Here is a 14,138-nt window from a genome sequence, read left to right as displayed (position 1 = left end):
ACACACTTATCATTCAGGGTGTGGGGGCATGGCGTACACTTTTAGTCCCAGCACCCGGAGGCAGCATTGGATCTCTAACAGCTGGCGGCCAGCCTGGACTGTGCAGTGAGTTCCCAGCCCAGCCAAGGCTACACGGTAGACCCTGTCTACAAACAAAACAAAACAAAACAAAATGGAACACTCGTGGCAGGAGGATGGTGAGCCCACTCAAGCCCCTGGGATTGAGACGAGGAAGACTAAAATACCAGCCAGGGTAATACAACTTCATCTTTAGGAATACCCAAGGAATGTTCCAGAAGGAATCTTAGAAACCTCCCCCCCCCCCCAAGAAGTAGCTGCCAAATAAGCATGAACTTCTATAAACTTAGCAAACAGCAATTGTAATAAAAGCAGTAATAGGTCTATAGGCATGGGATCAGGAAAGCAGCTGAGGAGACCTGCAGTGGGAGCTATGATGCCACTGTTTCTATAAGCTTGACTTGTCTAGAAGTGAGAATGTGGAAAGCACTTGTCTGTCTGGCTTCTTTTAGCATTGTACTCTCTCAATTCATCCATGTTTTCAACACTAACAATAATTACTTCCTTCTGAAGACTGAATAGTATTTCATCATGCACAGATAGATAATTGATAGGCAGGCAGGCAGGCAGAAAGACACACCGACCTCCCATTTTCTTCACCCAGTCACTGCACTCCACTTGATTCTACATCTTGGCTGTCGTGAATAATGTAACATGGGAAGGCAGGGATGCTTTTGACATTCCAATTTAATTCCCATCAATATATACATGGAAATGAGGTTGCTGTATCATATGGAAGTTCCACATTTATTTTTTGGGTCACACCAAATGGACGCACTAATTTTACCCCCATCAATACTGTCCAAGGGCTTGCTTTTTTTCCCCCTGTCCTTACCAGTGCTTGATATCTTTTCTGAGCGTGGGAATAGCCATCCCCACAGGTGTGAGGTTTTAGCTCCTGGGGATTTAATTTGTATTTCCCTAATTCAAATATCTGATGGCCACTTGCAATGCTAGTTATGGGAGGTTAAGCCAGTTTGAGGATATAGGGACAGGGAAAGATGAGACTTTAGTCAAAGGCACAAAGTTTTAATTAGTCATGAAGGGTAAGCTCTGATCGCGAGCTGCACAGCCTGGTGACTGTTGAATATTAAGGCACACTTCAGGTTTGCTGAGAGGGTCTTAAAGGCTGCTACCATAATGACACAAGTATGTGAGGTGATGGTAACAAAAGAGCTTAGGAAGGGAACCATGTGCCCACAGTCACATTCTATGGGAGCTCAGATTTCAGAGGAGGGAGTAGAATTCCTATCAATAATAGAAATGCTAGCTAATTTTACCTACTTACCATCCTCTGCAAAGCTCTCTGCATTCACTGTCTCCAAGGTGATGGGCACACAAACTAAGGCATGTCATTGAGTGTAGAGGGACACACAGCCTCCTCCTCCTCCTCCTCCTCTTCCTGATGCCCCAGTCGGCTTTGCTTGGGAGACAGAGAATCCTGAGGCAACAGACTTCACATCAGCAGAGGGGGAAAGCAAAGAGTAGTGGGAAGAGCAGAAATACGGATATGGCAAGATCAGGGGGCATTTTGGGGCCACACTTTCTCCTTCCCCTTTCTGTGAGCCCCTGTCCTTCCTGAAGGGAGGTACCTACTCCCCAATCCCAGTCCCTACATCAGAGACTTCTCATGAGTGCTCTGTGTAGTCTGCTTTGGCCCATTAAAATGTACTCAGTTTCGTTGTAGTTTGTTTAATATTGTGCATTAATTCTTGAGAATTTCACATGTGCATCTATATGATGCACTTTGATCATATTTACCCCACCCCCACCCCCACCCAAGCCTCCCCTACGTCTTCCCAGACCCACCTCCAACCCTGTGTACTCTCTGCCTCTGGGCACTTGACTGTTTCCACAAAGAACTATGCCCATCGCTTGTTTACAGAAGCCACCTTCTCAAGTCACAGAAAGTGACTACAGCAAGGCATTCCCTCGCTGTAGTTTAACCCTTCACCTTTCAGAGCCTCTCAGCTTCCTCGTCTACAAGCTGGGAGAGTTACACACCAAGGAGCTCTGGGAATCTTAGAGAGTGCCAAAAGAAGTTGGCCCAGCGCCCACTCATCATGGCACATGCTCGGTGATATGACCGATGTTCTGAGAAAGACAGAGGTCTCCTGATGGAGAAGTGGGACGGGAGAGAGCTTGTCTCCTTGTCTCCTTCACTCCCAGGAAGAGCATCTGCCACATGGAGATGCTTTCATGGTTGTTCGCTAAAGTCGGTTCATGTGGACAAATTTGTTTCCACATGGGTATGTAGGCCAGAGGCCAACATTCAGTGTCTTCCTCAACCACTTCTCTACCTCAATTTTTGAGACAGGGCTTCTTATGAAACCTGGAGTTCAGTGAGTCGATAAAGCTGGCTGACCAATGAACTCTTGGGATCCACCTGTTTCCACCTCCACTGCCACCTTGCACTCCCACATTTCCAGTCTTGGGGTTACAGACATACTCAGCCACATATAGCTCTTTTGTGGGGGCTGGGGTTATGAACTCATGGTTTGTCTCATACTTGCCCAACAGATGTTTTTTACTGACTGCATAACTCCCCGGCTCCCAGTCCCCAGGACCATCTTTTTAATCTTCTTCGGGGAACAAGCACAGTCATACTTCTTAGAATATACTAAGTGGTCAAAATACCCTGCTACAGGAACAAATAAATTAGCAAGCAGGTGCTTGAATAAGATATAGCCTGGCCCTTCCCAGAGCTAACCAACTGCTCTGTGCTAATATGTCTCTCCCGCTGTATTTCATTCCAAACACCTGTACTGAAACTTCAGAAAACCAAAGACAGATTCATTTTGTTTCCTGGAAGTCTGATAAAGACCTTTCACTTTGCCACTGTGTGAAATGTATTTGCAGGACTTCAAAGACAGAAGGGAAAGAAAAAAAAAAAAAAAACAGAAAATTCAATGGTGAACTCTAACAAGCACATTATCTTGAAAACAGCCCAATGAGAAATTCCAGTGATTTCATTGAGGCAAAAAATGAGTGGGGGAGTGGGGTGGATGAGGTGGGCTTCAGAGGATTTTTGGAGCCATGCAATTTTATTTACTTCAAGTATAATAAGTAAGACAGGAGGAAAACCATGCTGCCTAGAACACACCCTAAAGGTCAGTGTTAATGAGCAGGTTAGAAGGTTCAAAGCCGCCGGCTGGATGCTTCAATGGCTCCTCAAGGGCTTATACATAATTGATTTTCCTAAGGAGATACGTGGCATAACAATGTTTTCTGTACTTTTAATTTGACCAAAGACTGTGTCTTTGTGGCTCTCAGCCATTCCTGACCTTTCCCAAGAAGAACTACACTTTATATTTCATGGAATCTGTGGGTCAGGGTCCCCTAACAAGAGTTCACGCCAAACCAGATGCTGGCCCACCAGCAGGCCCCAGTAACCCGAGTGTAGTGCCGCAGACAGGATCCTAAATACGGTCCCCAGGTTTTGGCAGGTGCAAAGAGCTGGCTTTAGCCATGAAGCCCAAGTTTTACCTTAATACCTTCCCCATAGTAGCTGTGTGTCCAAGATCAACTAGTTTCAACTCTGTGGAAGACGCTCGGCATCTGACACTTCTTTTGGAATTCTTCAGACTCTGAGATACGTCTTTTCCACTGCCAGATGGGAAAGCCTTAGGCAAGTACCAAGCTTGTCAGTCTGCTGGCATCTGAGCAGGCTGGGAGAGGCATGTGGGTGTGCGCTGCAGCTCTGAGAGACAGGGAGATGGAGACAGAGAGCACGGTCCTTTGGAATAAGAGAGAGAGAGATTCGGCCTACACTACCAGCTGTGTAGCCTGACTCAGCCTCCATGGGCCTCACCCTCCCTATCTGGAAAGTAGGATTATACTACTGTTATCACAGGGCAGAGTAAGTAGGTACAGGGTCACTGTCACCAAAGGCACCCTGGGGAGAAGGGAGAAAGCAAAGCCAGTCTATAGCTTCCAGGCTGCTGAATGAATTTCTAGAGAGTCAGGAAGGCTGTCCCTACTCCCACCCCATGGTTTCATTGAGTTAGAACTTCCCAACTTCAGGCCCTAGTTGGGGTTGGCCACACATCCTACATCTGACTTAGTTGTTGAGATCCAAGTGAGGATTTCACGCTGTTCTGTATGTGTGAAAGCATCCCACTTTCCCCAGGACTCTACTCTCTAGAAATCCCATTAGCTGTCCCGGGCTTCCAGCTACAAGCTTAGCATTATTAAGAAGTAAGTCGATGGCACAGCACTGCTCTCAGCTCCTCTAATCACTTTAAGATAAACTTGGTATAGTGGGGGATGCGCAAGGCAGGACTGAAGGGCGCCCATTCGTCAGCTCTTCTCAGTCCCCCACTTCTCGTGACCACAACAGTGCATCTTCCTATAGCGCATCTTCCTATGGCGCGTCTTCCTATGGCGCGTCTTCCTATGGCGCGTCTTCCTATGGCGCGTCTTCCTATGGCGCGTCTTCCTATGGCGCGTCTTCCTATGGCGCGTCTTCCTATGGCGCGTCTTCCTATGGCGCGTCTTCCTATGGCGCATCTTCCTATGGCGCATCTTCCTATAGCACATCTTTCATTTACTGAAAGGGAGAGCTGAGACCCCTAGTGACAGTACCTACTGTGTAACCAGTCTCTCAAGCACAGCCACTGCCATTCTCTCCTTTAAGCCCTGCAACCCAAGAGAGATTACGATGTCCCTGTTGCTCCTGACGAGCTCTGAGGATGCTGCCTTGACCCCATCCTGTCTGTCTGGAAATCCTATGGTCCCTTCCTTTTAACGTCGTTGCTAGAAAGATCCCAGTCCCTATTTCCACAGCAGTGAAATGGGATGTGCCTATAAGGTGCCTCCCTCTCAGAATACATAGGACCACCTAATGAAGAATGGAATGGGTGGATGGATGGATGGATGGATGGATGGATAGATATAGATAGATAGATAGCGCCTATGGAAGTGCACTGAGCAAAGTCAGGAGTTGCCAGCTTCCTTCCCTCCAACCTCATAGAGCCACTGAGAAATTGGAAGAGGTTTTTAGACACCGTAGCAATTGTGCAGGCAATGTATCCTGCAGATACCAACAGTGACCATCATTGTCAAGAGTCACCATCTCAGTTCGTCTAAAGATTCTTACTTAAATCTTGCAAGCCAGTCCAACTCAAAACTACTGTAGACTTGCAGCAATTGGCAAACCGTCTCTGCTAGCCACCAATGGGGCTGTCAGCTCTTCCCACTAAGGCAGAGAAATGCCAGGAAGAATGGCAGGTCTGGAGAAGCAGAGAGTTTGACCTGACAGTCTAGACTTAAATAAACTGTATTTTCTGCCCGGGGCGGGGGGGGGGGGGGTGATAAGGTGTAAATCTGAAGCATGTGTTGCACTTACCCATCATTATGTCCTCAAATGGAGAAGAAAAGCTGCATCTTGTCCCAAGTTTGGGGCGGGAGCGGAATGTGCTCCGTGTAAATAGCTCACCAGACTTTGATGCTGAGCCAAGAGAAAAATAACCCTCAGGAAAAACCAGGCAGGAGTGGCAGACTGCACAGCCCAGAAAGAGAGGTTGCTGAGACACCAGCAGGTAGGCACTGCGCTTTCTCAGGGCCCCCAGGATTGCACCCACAAAGATAAACTGTCTCCCACATTATCTTAGCTCCTGAAAGGATTATTTGCTCTAGCACTTACTCTTGCGTAGAGATGCAAAGATGCTTGGTGCCGTTAAAGAAGAAGCTGGACAGGAGAGTGGGGAGGGCAGAGGATCACACAAGACTTCAGTACGAGCACTGGAAAGGACCAAGTGAAGCCAGGTGGCTCCAAGTGCACCTCCTAGAGGCAGGCAAGAGGATGTGGGGCAGCAAGACCCTGAAGCCCATTCGCTCATTCATTTATTCACTCATTCATTCATTCAACAAAGCACATACTTCCTGTCCTCTGGAAGCTTATAGTCTAGGGGGAAGACATGGCCAGCAAATAAATAACAATCTAGTTACATCCTAAGGTCCACCCGATGGCAAAGAAACACATGGCGCGTGAGGTAGGAAGGCAGGAAGGCTGCGCTCAAGCTGATCTGAGAGACGGGGATGGGTGAATAAGGCCTGTGAAACCAGAGCTTGATGCATGCCAAGCACATAGGAGACTATTCTAGCCAGAAGAAACAGCTGTGGAAAGTCCCTGTGGGAGAAGAGACTACCCACCTCCTGGAACTGAGTCGGCCACTAAGCGTAAGGGGTCAGAAGGGAGTAGGAAGATGTGCCTGGCTCCAGGGAGTATCTGGGAGCTTTAGGCATCTTCCTGGTGGGGCTGTGGTGTGTGACACTGTTCCTGGGGAGATGTGAACAAATGTCTACTCGCCCCCCACCCCAGAACAGGGAACCAATGAAAATAGACCAAGGTGTGGATACCACCACTGTCTGACTTGGTGAACCAAAGGGTTTTATTAGAGTTACGTTTAGGAATGTGGGTGCGAGGTTACTTACGGGATCAGAACGACTCAATGACAACTCCCCTACCAAAAGCCTACCGCAGCGTGAGTGACAAAGACAGCTCACAAAACGTAGAAACCGGAAGTCACTGCACAGCCCTCAGGATGCTCAACAGGGTCAGATGAGAGTGTGTTTTTTGTAGGTAGCTCTGCTGAACTCTGCTTCCTCCGGGCTGCTTGGCTGGTCTGAGAGTCTTCTGAGGGCTGGTCTGCAAGTGTCTCGCGGCAACCCTTACAGCTTATACAGGCTTGTGAAGAGAGGGGTCTGGTCAGTTTCACAGACTTCCTGAAGCTATTTTTGAGTTGTTTACTTCCAGTCTTAATGACTTCCCCTGCAGGGTGGAGTGTTTCTCCTCCCCCTTAGAACATCCTGTTGTTTCACCTCTCTGTAAATATCTTAATGAGCTTCCCTCCAAGATGGAAGGTTTTCAGCTGGGAGGGAACCACAGCCCAGCAGCCTGGCTTGAGGAAGAGCTTGGCCTTCAGGAGTCATCTCTTGGCCGTCAGACCTGACAATGGCTTCCAGCCCTGACCCACTCTGCCAGGTGAGCTCACACAGGCACACTGGAGAATGCCCTACCACCCTTCCCTCTGCCTTGAGTGCACTGGCAGGCACTGTCATCTGGGCTAGGATAAGGGCCCAGCCTGGCAAGAATCTGGCAAGATACAGGGTATAAATCTCTGTGCACTCTTTTTACATTTTAATGAGATACCAGATATAATACAAAATATGAAATACGCGCCACATGACAGATAAGATAATGAGAGATTTATTATATGAGCATTGGGGAGAGAAGGAAAGAGGGACCTCCGAGACAGAGACAGAGGAAGAAAGAAAGAAAGACGGGTAGGAAGAGAAAAGGTAAGAGAGAGGTAGATGGGTTTGTTCTTTTATACAATCCTGGGTAGGTCCACACACAGTGGCAGGTAGGCAGAATGGTGCAGAATCCAAACACACACTACCATAAGGGACTTTCCACTCAGAGAAAGACTGTAGCTCACAGGTGTCAGCTCCCACTGAGTCTGCACAAGGCAGACAACCAGTAACTAACAGAAGTTCACATGGAAGGGACCAGAGAAAGCCCCTACATCTTGTCTCCTCTTGTCAGTGGGGAAACTGCAGGAGACTACAACAAAGGACAAAAATTGCAATGAGGAATCCATGTTCCAGGTGGATGTGTCGTCAGTGCATGACCACCTCCTGGTGTCCGTGCCCTTATCTGTAAAGGGAGGCAGGTGTGGGTGAGATGGTCTCCCCACCACGCTGAGCTCTCACGCTCCATCCTTTTCCTCTATGGGTCCGAGTGGCAGGGGTCGCTGCCTTTATCAGAGTCACTTGGCACAGCACGTGTGTGGCAGAGCTAGGATCAGGGCTGACTTCAGATACGTTGTATCCTCTGCCCAGCACCGTAAAGGTCAAGGGCTAAATAGCAGAGAGAGAAAAGGAAGTTAACTGGGGGAGAATAATTAGACCACTAAAGCTGGAATTTACTTTTACCAACAAATCTCTCTGTGTGGACAGGCCGGATGCAATTTAATTATAGGCAATTTTCCAGACTGGGTGTTTGTAGAGTGTCTACACAATTGAAGGGGAAGAAAGGAGAGCTTTCTGGAAGCACCCCGGATGTCACTCCTGACATACTCCGCCCCTTGCGATGGATGTGCTAACTATAAAACGCGCTGCTCATGACAGCGGCTCTGCGTGCATCTCTCCAGGGGCCGGGTTCATTAGCGGAGTTCAATCACTATGTGCAACAGGCATGCGAAAGTTCAGTTCTTAGAGAAACCGTTCGCTTTGGACTTCGTCTCCAGCTATTTTCTCCCACCATGAAGCCTTGAGACCAACTTGGTCATCCTGAAATGGAACAGCTAGCCAACAATTTTGCATGGCTCCGTATAATGAAGAGGATGTAGGCCCTGCTGTTCTAGGGGCTCTTCTTGTAGATGTTATAGGCAGACAGTAGGCCTTATGATTTTGCAACCACTCTGTTCCTTGCACATAGTAGGAGCACAGAAATAATGAGTGGCTGTTTTTTGTTTTTTGTTTTTTGTTGTTGTTTTGTTTTTTTAAGCAAAGCAGAAGAGAAAAGAAGGTCCTTCTTCTGGGAAGTGACCCAATGACCGAGACCCTGTGTTCTTTCTAGGACAGCACACCCAGGGAGGGGCACATGTATTAGACCGACATGGATTTGAATTCTAGCTTCTCTTGTCACTAGTTGTGAGGCTGTATTTGGGCCTTGCTTTCCACCGCCGCACAATGGGACCAGCAAGACTCGTCCATGGCCGTGGCTGTGAAGGCTAAACGGCAGTAACAGGCCAACGTCCAACACCGTGACTGACAGATGGTAGCCTTTGTCTTCCTTCCATGTGACCCTCAAAAGGGAGGCAGCAGAAAGGCACTTCCTGGTACTGCACTTGCTCTTACCCTGTCCCTGACTGAATGACAGGGAGTCAGAGGGAGGTGGCCTGCACCCGGATCTCAGTGGATGCCGGAATCCAATCCAGTCAGCCTGGCTCTCTAACAGCCGGTCTTGCCAGATGTATTTGGCCTCAGCTCAAGGTTGCAAAGTGGTTATATAACTATAAAAAAAAAAAAAAAAAGACCTGGCATTTACAGAAATCTCATAGTTCTCAGGGCCTTTTTGCATAAATTATCTGATCCTGTCAGTAACCTTGAGAAGCAGCAGAGACCTGGACCAGAACCCGCACTTTATGGGCAGAAGAATCATGACTTGAAGGGTTTATTTGGCTTTATTCAATATCAAAATACTGAGGGACAACATGGAAACTTGGACAGAGATCTCTGAGCCCCTGCCCTGGACTTTTTCCACATGACATCTTTATGACCATGCTTTCATCAAGCAAAAATACAGCAAGCCCATGTTGTGTGCCAACAAAGTGCTTGGCTCCAGAAGTGAAAGCCAAGAGTCGAGTTCAGGAGAGGTCCATTCAGTGAGGTATGATGGGAGCTGTGGGGAAGGCACAAGGAGAGGCAAGAAAGGTCACCCCAGCCTGGCAGTCTTCCTGGAGGAGGTGAGACCTCGGTCTAGTCTTGGAGACAGTGAGTGGTTGTCTGGGCAGAGACCAACGAGCAGAATTACAGGTGGCAGAAGTAGGAAGTGGAAAGCCAGAGGCGGGGTGGACCATCTAGCTGTCCTCCCGTGCTATACAGATTACTCGGTCTGACTCTACCACCAGTCTCTTGTCCATCCATTCAGTTAACATAAAGTTACAGTGTCTGTGTTCCAGATGCGGTGTGAGTAACTGGAGGAAGACGTATGAATGTGCAAGCAGAGGTAGGCCCTGAGATCATGGACTTGACCTGCTCATGATGCCCACAGGCTTGGGCAGGAAGCAGGAAGTCCGTGAAGAGAGCACCATAGAAGGCTGGCTTTAGAGGACCTAGGGTTTTTTGGGTTTTTTTGTTTTTTTGGTTTTTTTAGCTTGAAGGAGATGGCAAGCCTTGGTGGGTTTTCAGCACAGGATCAGCACAATCAGGTTTCGATTTCAGAAAGATAAGCATATAGGGTAGCTGGAGAGAGAGTTGTCTGGACCTCCACGAGCCCGCTAGGAAACTGGGGCAGCAATGGCAAGAACTCACTGAGTCCTAAAGTCCAGCAGGATTGAAAAGGAATGGCTAGATTCAAGGCAGATGTGGGGGAGAGCCTTGGTAGGCTGTGCTGGCTGGTTATGCATGGGGTGACACAGTGAGTCTGAGGGTTTGGCATGAGCCCCTTGACAAGTGAATGCTGTTCTCCATGATGGGAATTCTGGAAACTGTTGGTTGAGGTGATGTGTGTGTGGGCTTTTCCTGGGGAGAGGTGAACAAATGGCCATTCAGTCAGGTAGGGAACTAATAACAAAAATTCAACCCAAGTGCAGCCTAGTGAACCAAGTGCCTCTTGTTGGGGTTACTACAGAGCGTGGGTGAGGGTTGCTTACAGAACATGGATGGCTCCAAAGCAGTGACATCACCAAAAAGCCCACCCCAGCATGATTGATAACTCATAACGCCTCATTCCTGGAGCTCCATGCACTACCTCCAGGCATCTTAAACTGTAAAAGTCTCCTCTCCCCAGCAATTGCTAGTGTTTATATAAAGTCTCGAGGTAGTGCCTTGTGACTTGTGAGCTGCAGAAACTTCCTGTAACTTGTGAGTTTTGTTCACTTCCTGCGCCTTGTAAGTTCCATTACTTCCTGACGCTTAATGCACCTCCCTCCAGCTTCCAGAAGAAAATGTTTCTGAGGTGGAGGAAAGAGCTACATAAATAGACAACCAGAGCAAGACTAATGCTTTCTGGGGTAGGCTGAGTGTAGGGCATCTGTGCAACTTCTGGAAGCTGTTTGTCAGAAGCGGTATCAGTGTGTCTATAGGCCAGGAAGGCGCCTGAAGCTTGGGCTGTGGCTTGGAGGATCAAGAGTTTCAAGATGGAGAGGCCTGGTGGCACTCAGAAGAAGGATAGCAAGTTACCAAGAAGAGACTCGATACCCTAAGAGCATATCTAGGGGGAGGAGGTCCCCCTCTGTCACAGACATAGGGGAGGGGAGTAGCGGGGAAGCGGGAGGGAGGGAGGAATAGGAGGATACAAGGGATAGGATAAAAATTTAGATGTAATATGAATAAATTAATAAAATAAAAAAAAATAAAAAGTTTCAAGATGATGTTTAATGCTTGGCGATGGAAGAGCATTTTCAAAGGAGAGTTACCAGGGAGCTGAGAGATCAGACACCATTCAACAAACCCCAGGGGTGCCTACGTGCCCCCCCCCCCCGCCTTTGATACTAAAATCCTACTTGGCAAACATCCAGCCATCACACAAGATAAGGAATCATGGGAGAAATCTTTGATGGAAAGCGAGATAAAGTTAATGAGCTGTAGGGACTCTGGTGTTCTGTGGGCATTCTAGGGTCTTGCTCATCCCTGGACGTCACTGTGAAGTCACCATGTGCTTTTCTCTTTCTCTCTCTCCGTCTCTCTTCTCTCCTCCAGGTGTTTACAAAATATGGGAAGTGTTACATGTTTAACTCAGGCGAGGACGGCAAGCCTCTGCTCACCACGGTCAAGGGGGGGACGGGCAACGGGCTGGAGATCATGCTGGACATTCAGCAAGATGAGTACTTGCCCATCTGGGGAGAGACAGGTGAGCTGGGCCCAGAGACTGTGGCACTGGGTGGTGGGAAGGGATGCAGGCTGCCCTCGGAAAGGCTGCTGCGAGCCGGGTAGGCTGTTCTCCGGCAAGGGGTTGGGTATATCCTGACAGATGTGCCAGGGTGTCCCTGGCATGGTTATGGCCCTGTTTTCTCAAGATTCCTTCAGTTTGGAGAGGGTAAAGGATGTGAGCCCTGGGGAGAGAGGGGAAGCAGGGAGAGAAGGTATAGAAGAAGGTTCCAGGGACTAGATGTGGCTGGGTGGGTGGGTGGCTTGATTTGGGGAGAAGAGGGTGCAATGGGCCAGCATGTTCCTCTCTTGGCCATGCCATATACAGAATACAAAGCAGGATATTTCATGTAAAGAGTGGAGGAGAGTGAGGTATTGGGAAAATCAATAGACATGGGCCTGTGGGTATGGCACCATGCCATGTGAGGCCCTGGGATCCTGTGTGTGCCTGGTCCAAGCATTCATTCTTTTTGTTCTGTTGTTATTTCATTAGAAGTCAAAGAGTTTTACATTAGGGGAAACTAAATCACTGATCACAACCTAGTAAAAGGAAGAAATGCCCTATGGCAGAAGTGGGGACCCAAGAAAGGCCTCTGGGCACACAAGGTATTTGAATGGGGGGTCTTGAGATTGTTCTGAATTATCTGGGTGAGACTAATGTCACCACAGAGGTGTCTATAAGAGGAGTGCAGGAAGATCAGTCAGAGGAGAAGGCAATGTGATGTAGCCATAAGCCAAGGAGCTGAGGAATCCTCTAGAATGTAGCCAGAAAGGAAACATCAAGATGTGTCCAAGAGTAATAGCCAGAGATACAAATGGGATCCACATAATAGTGGTGTTGTGCTCGGGGCACTGCAAAGTCTTAGTGTTCTACTGCTGTGAAGAGACACCGTGACCAAGGCAACTCTTATAAAGGAAACCGTTTAATTGGGGCTGGCTTACAGTTTCAGAGGTTTAGTCCACTGACATCATAGCAGGGAGCATGGCAGCATGCAGGCAGGGCATGAGAGTTCTTCATCTGGGTCTACAGGCAACAGGAAGAGAGAGCTTCTGGGCCTTGCTCTTACTTCTGACACCTCCAAGCCCTCCTCCAGTGACATACTTCCTCCAACAAGACCATACCTACCCAGTGAGGCCACTCCCTCATGACCAAGCATTCAGATCTATGAACCTATGGGGTCATTCTTTTTTTTTTTTTTTTTTTTTTTTTTTTTTTGTATTGATATATTTTTTAACATTTTTTATTAATTTATTCATATTACATCTCAATTGTTAGCCCTTCCCCTGTTTCCTCCCATTCTTCCCTCCCTCCCACTTCCCCCCTTCTCCCCTCCACTATGTCTGTGATTGAGGGAGACCTCCTCCCCCATATATGTTCTTAGAATATCGAGTTTCTTCTTGGTAACTTGCTATCCTTCCTCTGAGTGCCGCCAGGCCTCCCCCTCCAGGGGACGTGGTTGGAAAGGGGGCATCAGAGTTCGTGTGAGAGTCAGATCTCACTCTCCACTCAACGGTGGAGAATATCATGTTCGTCGGGTAGGTCTTGGTAGGGGTTCGAAGCTTACTGCCTATATTCTCCTTGGCTGGTGCCTTAGTTTGAGGAGGACCCCAGGACCCAGATCTTGAGTGAGTTCACCCAGAAGCAAAAAGAGACAAACGGTATATACTCACTTATATCAAAACACTAGTCCAAGGGATACGTACCATGAAAAACTTTACTTGCCAAGAAAGTGGATCAGAGGAGAGGACATCCTATTGAGACTTTAGGCGAGAGTAGCATGGAAGAATGGGGAAATAGTAGGACCCACAGGGTCCTGGAAACCTACAAGAAGAACTTTATGGGGTCATTCTTATTCAAACCACCACATTCCACTCTCTGCCCCACACAGGCTTGTAGCCATATCATAATTCAAAAATGCATTCATTCCAACTTCAAAAGTCCCCCCACAGTCTCAACACTATTTAAAAGTCCAAAGTTCAAAGTCTCTTCTGGGACTCAAGGCAATCTCTTAACTGCAACCCCTAGTAAAATCAAAAGGTCGAGCACATACTTCCAAGGTACAACGGCACAGGGCGTACAATACCATTCCAAAAGGTAAGAAAGGGAGAAAAGTGGACCAAATACTGGACCAAATAAAGTGTGAAACCCAGCAGGACAAACTCCAAACTCTGCATCACTAGATCTGATGTCAAAGTGCACTTCTTTTAGCTTTGTTGACTGCAACTCTCTCCTCTCTCTCTCTCTCTCTCTCTCTCTCTCTCTCTCTCTCTCTCTCTCTCTCTCTCTCTTATAGAATGCAGGGTTTTTTTTTCTATCCACACTCTTGCTCTTTCTTAAGACCTTTATATTTCTTAAAAGCTTCAGACAGTATAGTTGGGCAGATACTCAGCTATTCTAACACTGGCTTGGCCTCCTCCCCATCACATGGCCTGTTACCCACCATCTGGCACTTGTTTCTTCA

General features: G+C 47.9%; 1 protein-coding gene across 2 annotated transcripts in view; it reads left to right on the top strand.

Moving 5' to 3' along the window:
- The window catches only part of LOC127200056 (acid-sensing ion channel 2-like), a 269,275-nt gene that overhangs the window by 158,769 nt on the left and 96,368 nt on the right, over positions 1–14,138 (top strand). For both annotated transcript variants that reach the window (XM_051158114.1, XM_051158113.1), the window contains exon 2: positions 11,509–11,659. In XM_051158114.1, coding sequence (XP_051014071.1) covers positions 11,509–11,659 — 151 coding nt within the window. The remainder of the gene's footprint in view (positions 1–11,508; positions 11,660–14,138) is intronic.

The sequence above is a fragment of the Acomys russatus genome, chromosome 16, assembly GCF_903995435.1.
Source record: "Acomys russatus chromosome 16, mAcoRus1.1, whole genome shotgun sequence".
NCBI lineage: Eukaryota > Metazoa > Chordata > Mammalia > Rodentia > Muridae > Acomys > Acomys russatus.
This window is presented reverse-complemented; position numbering and strand designations above follow the sequence as displayed.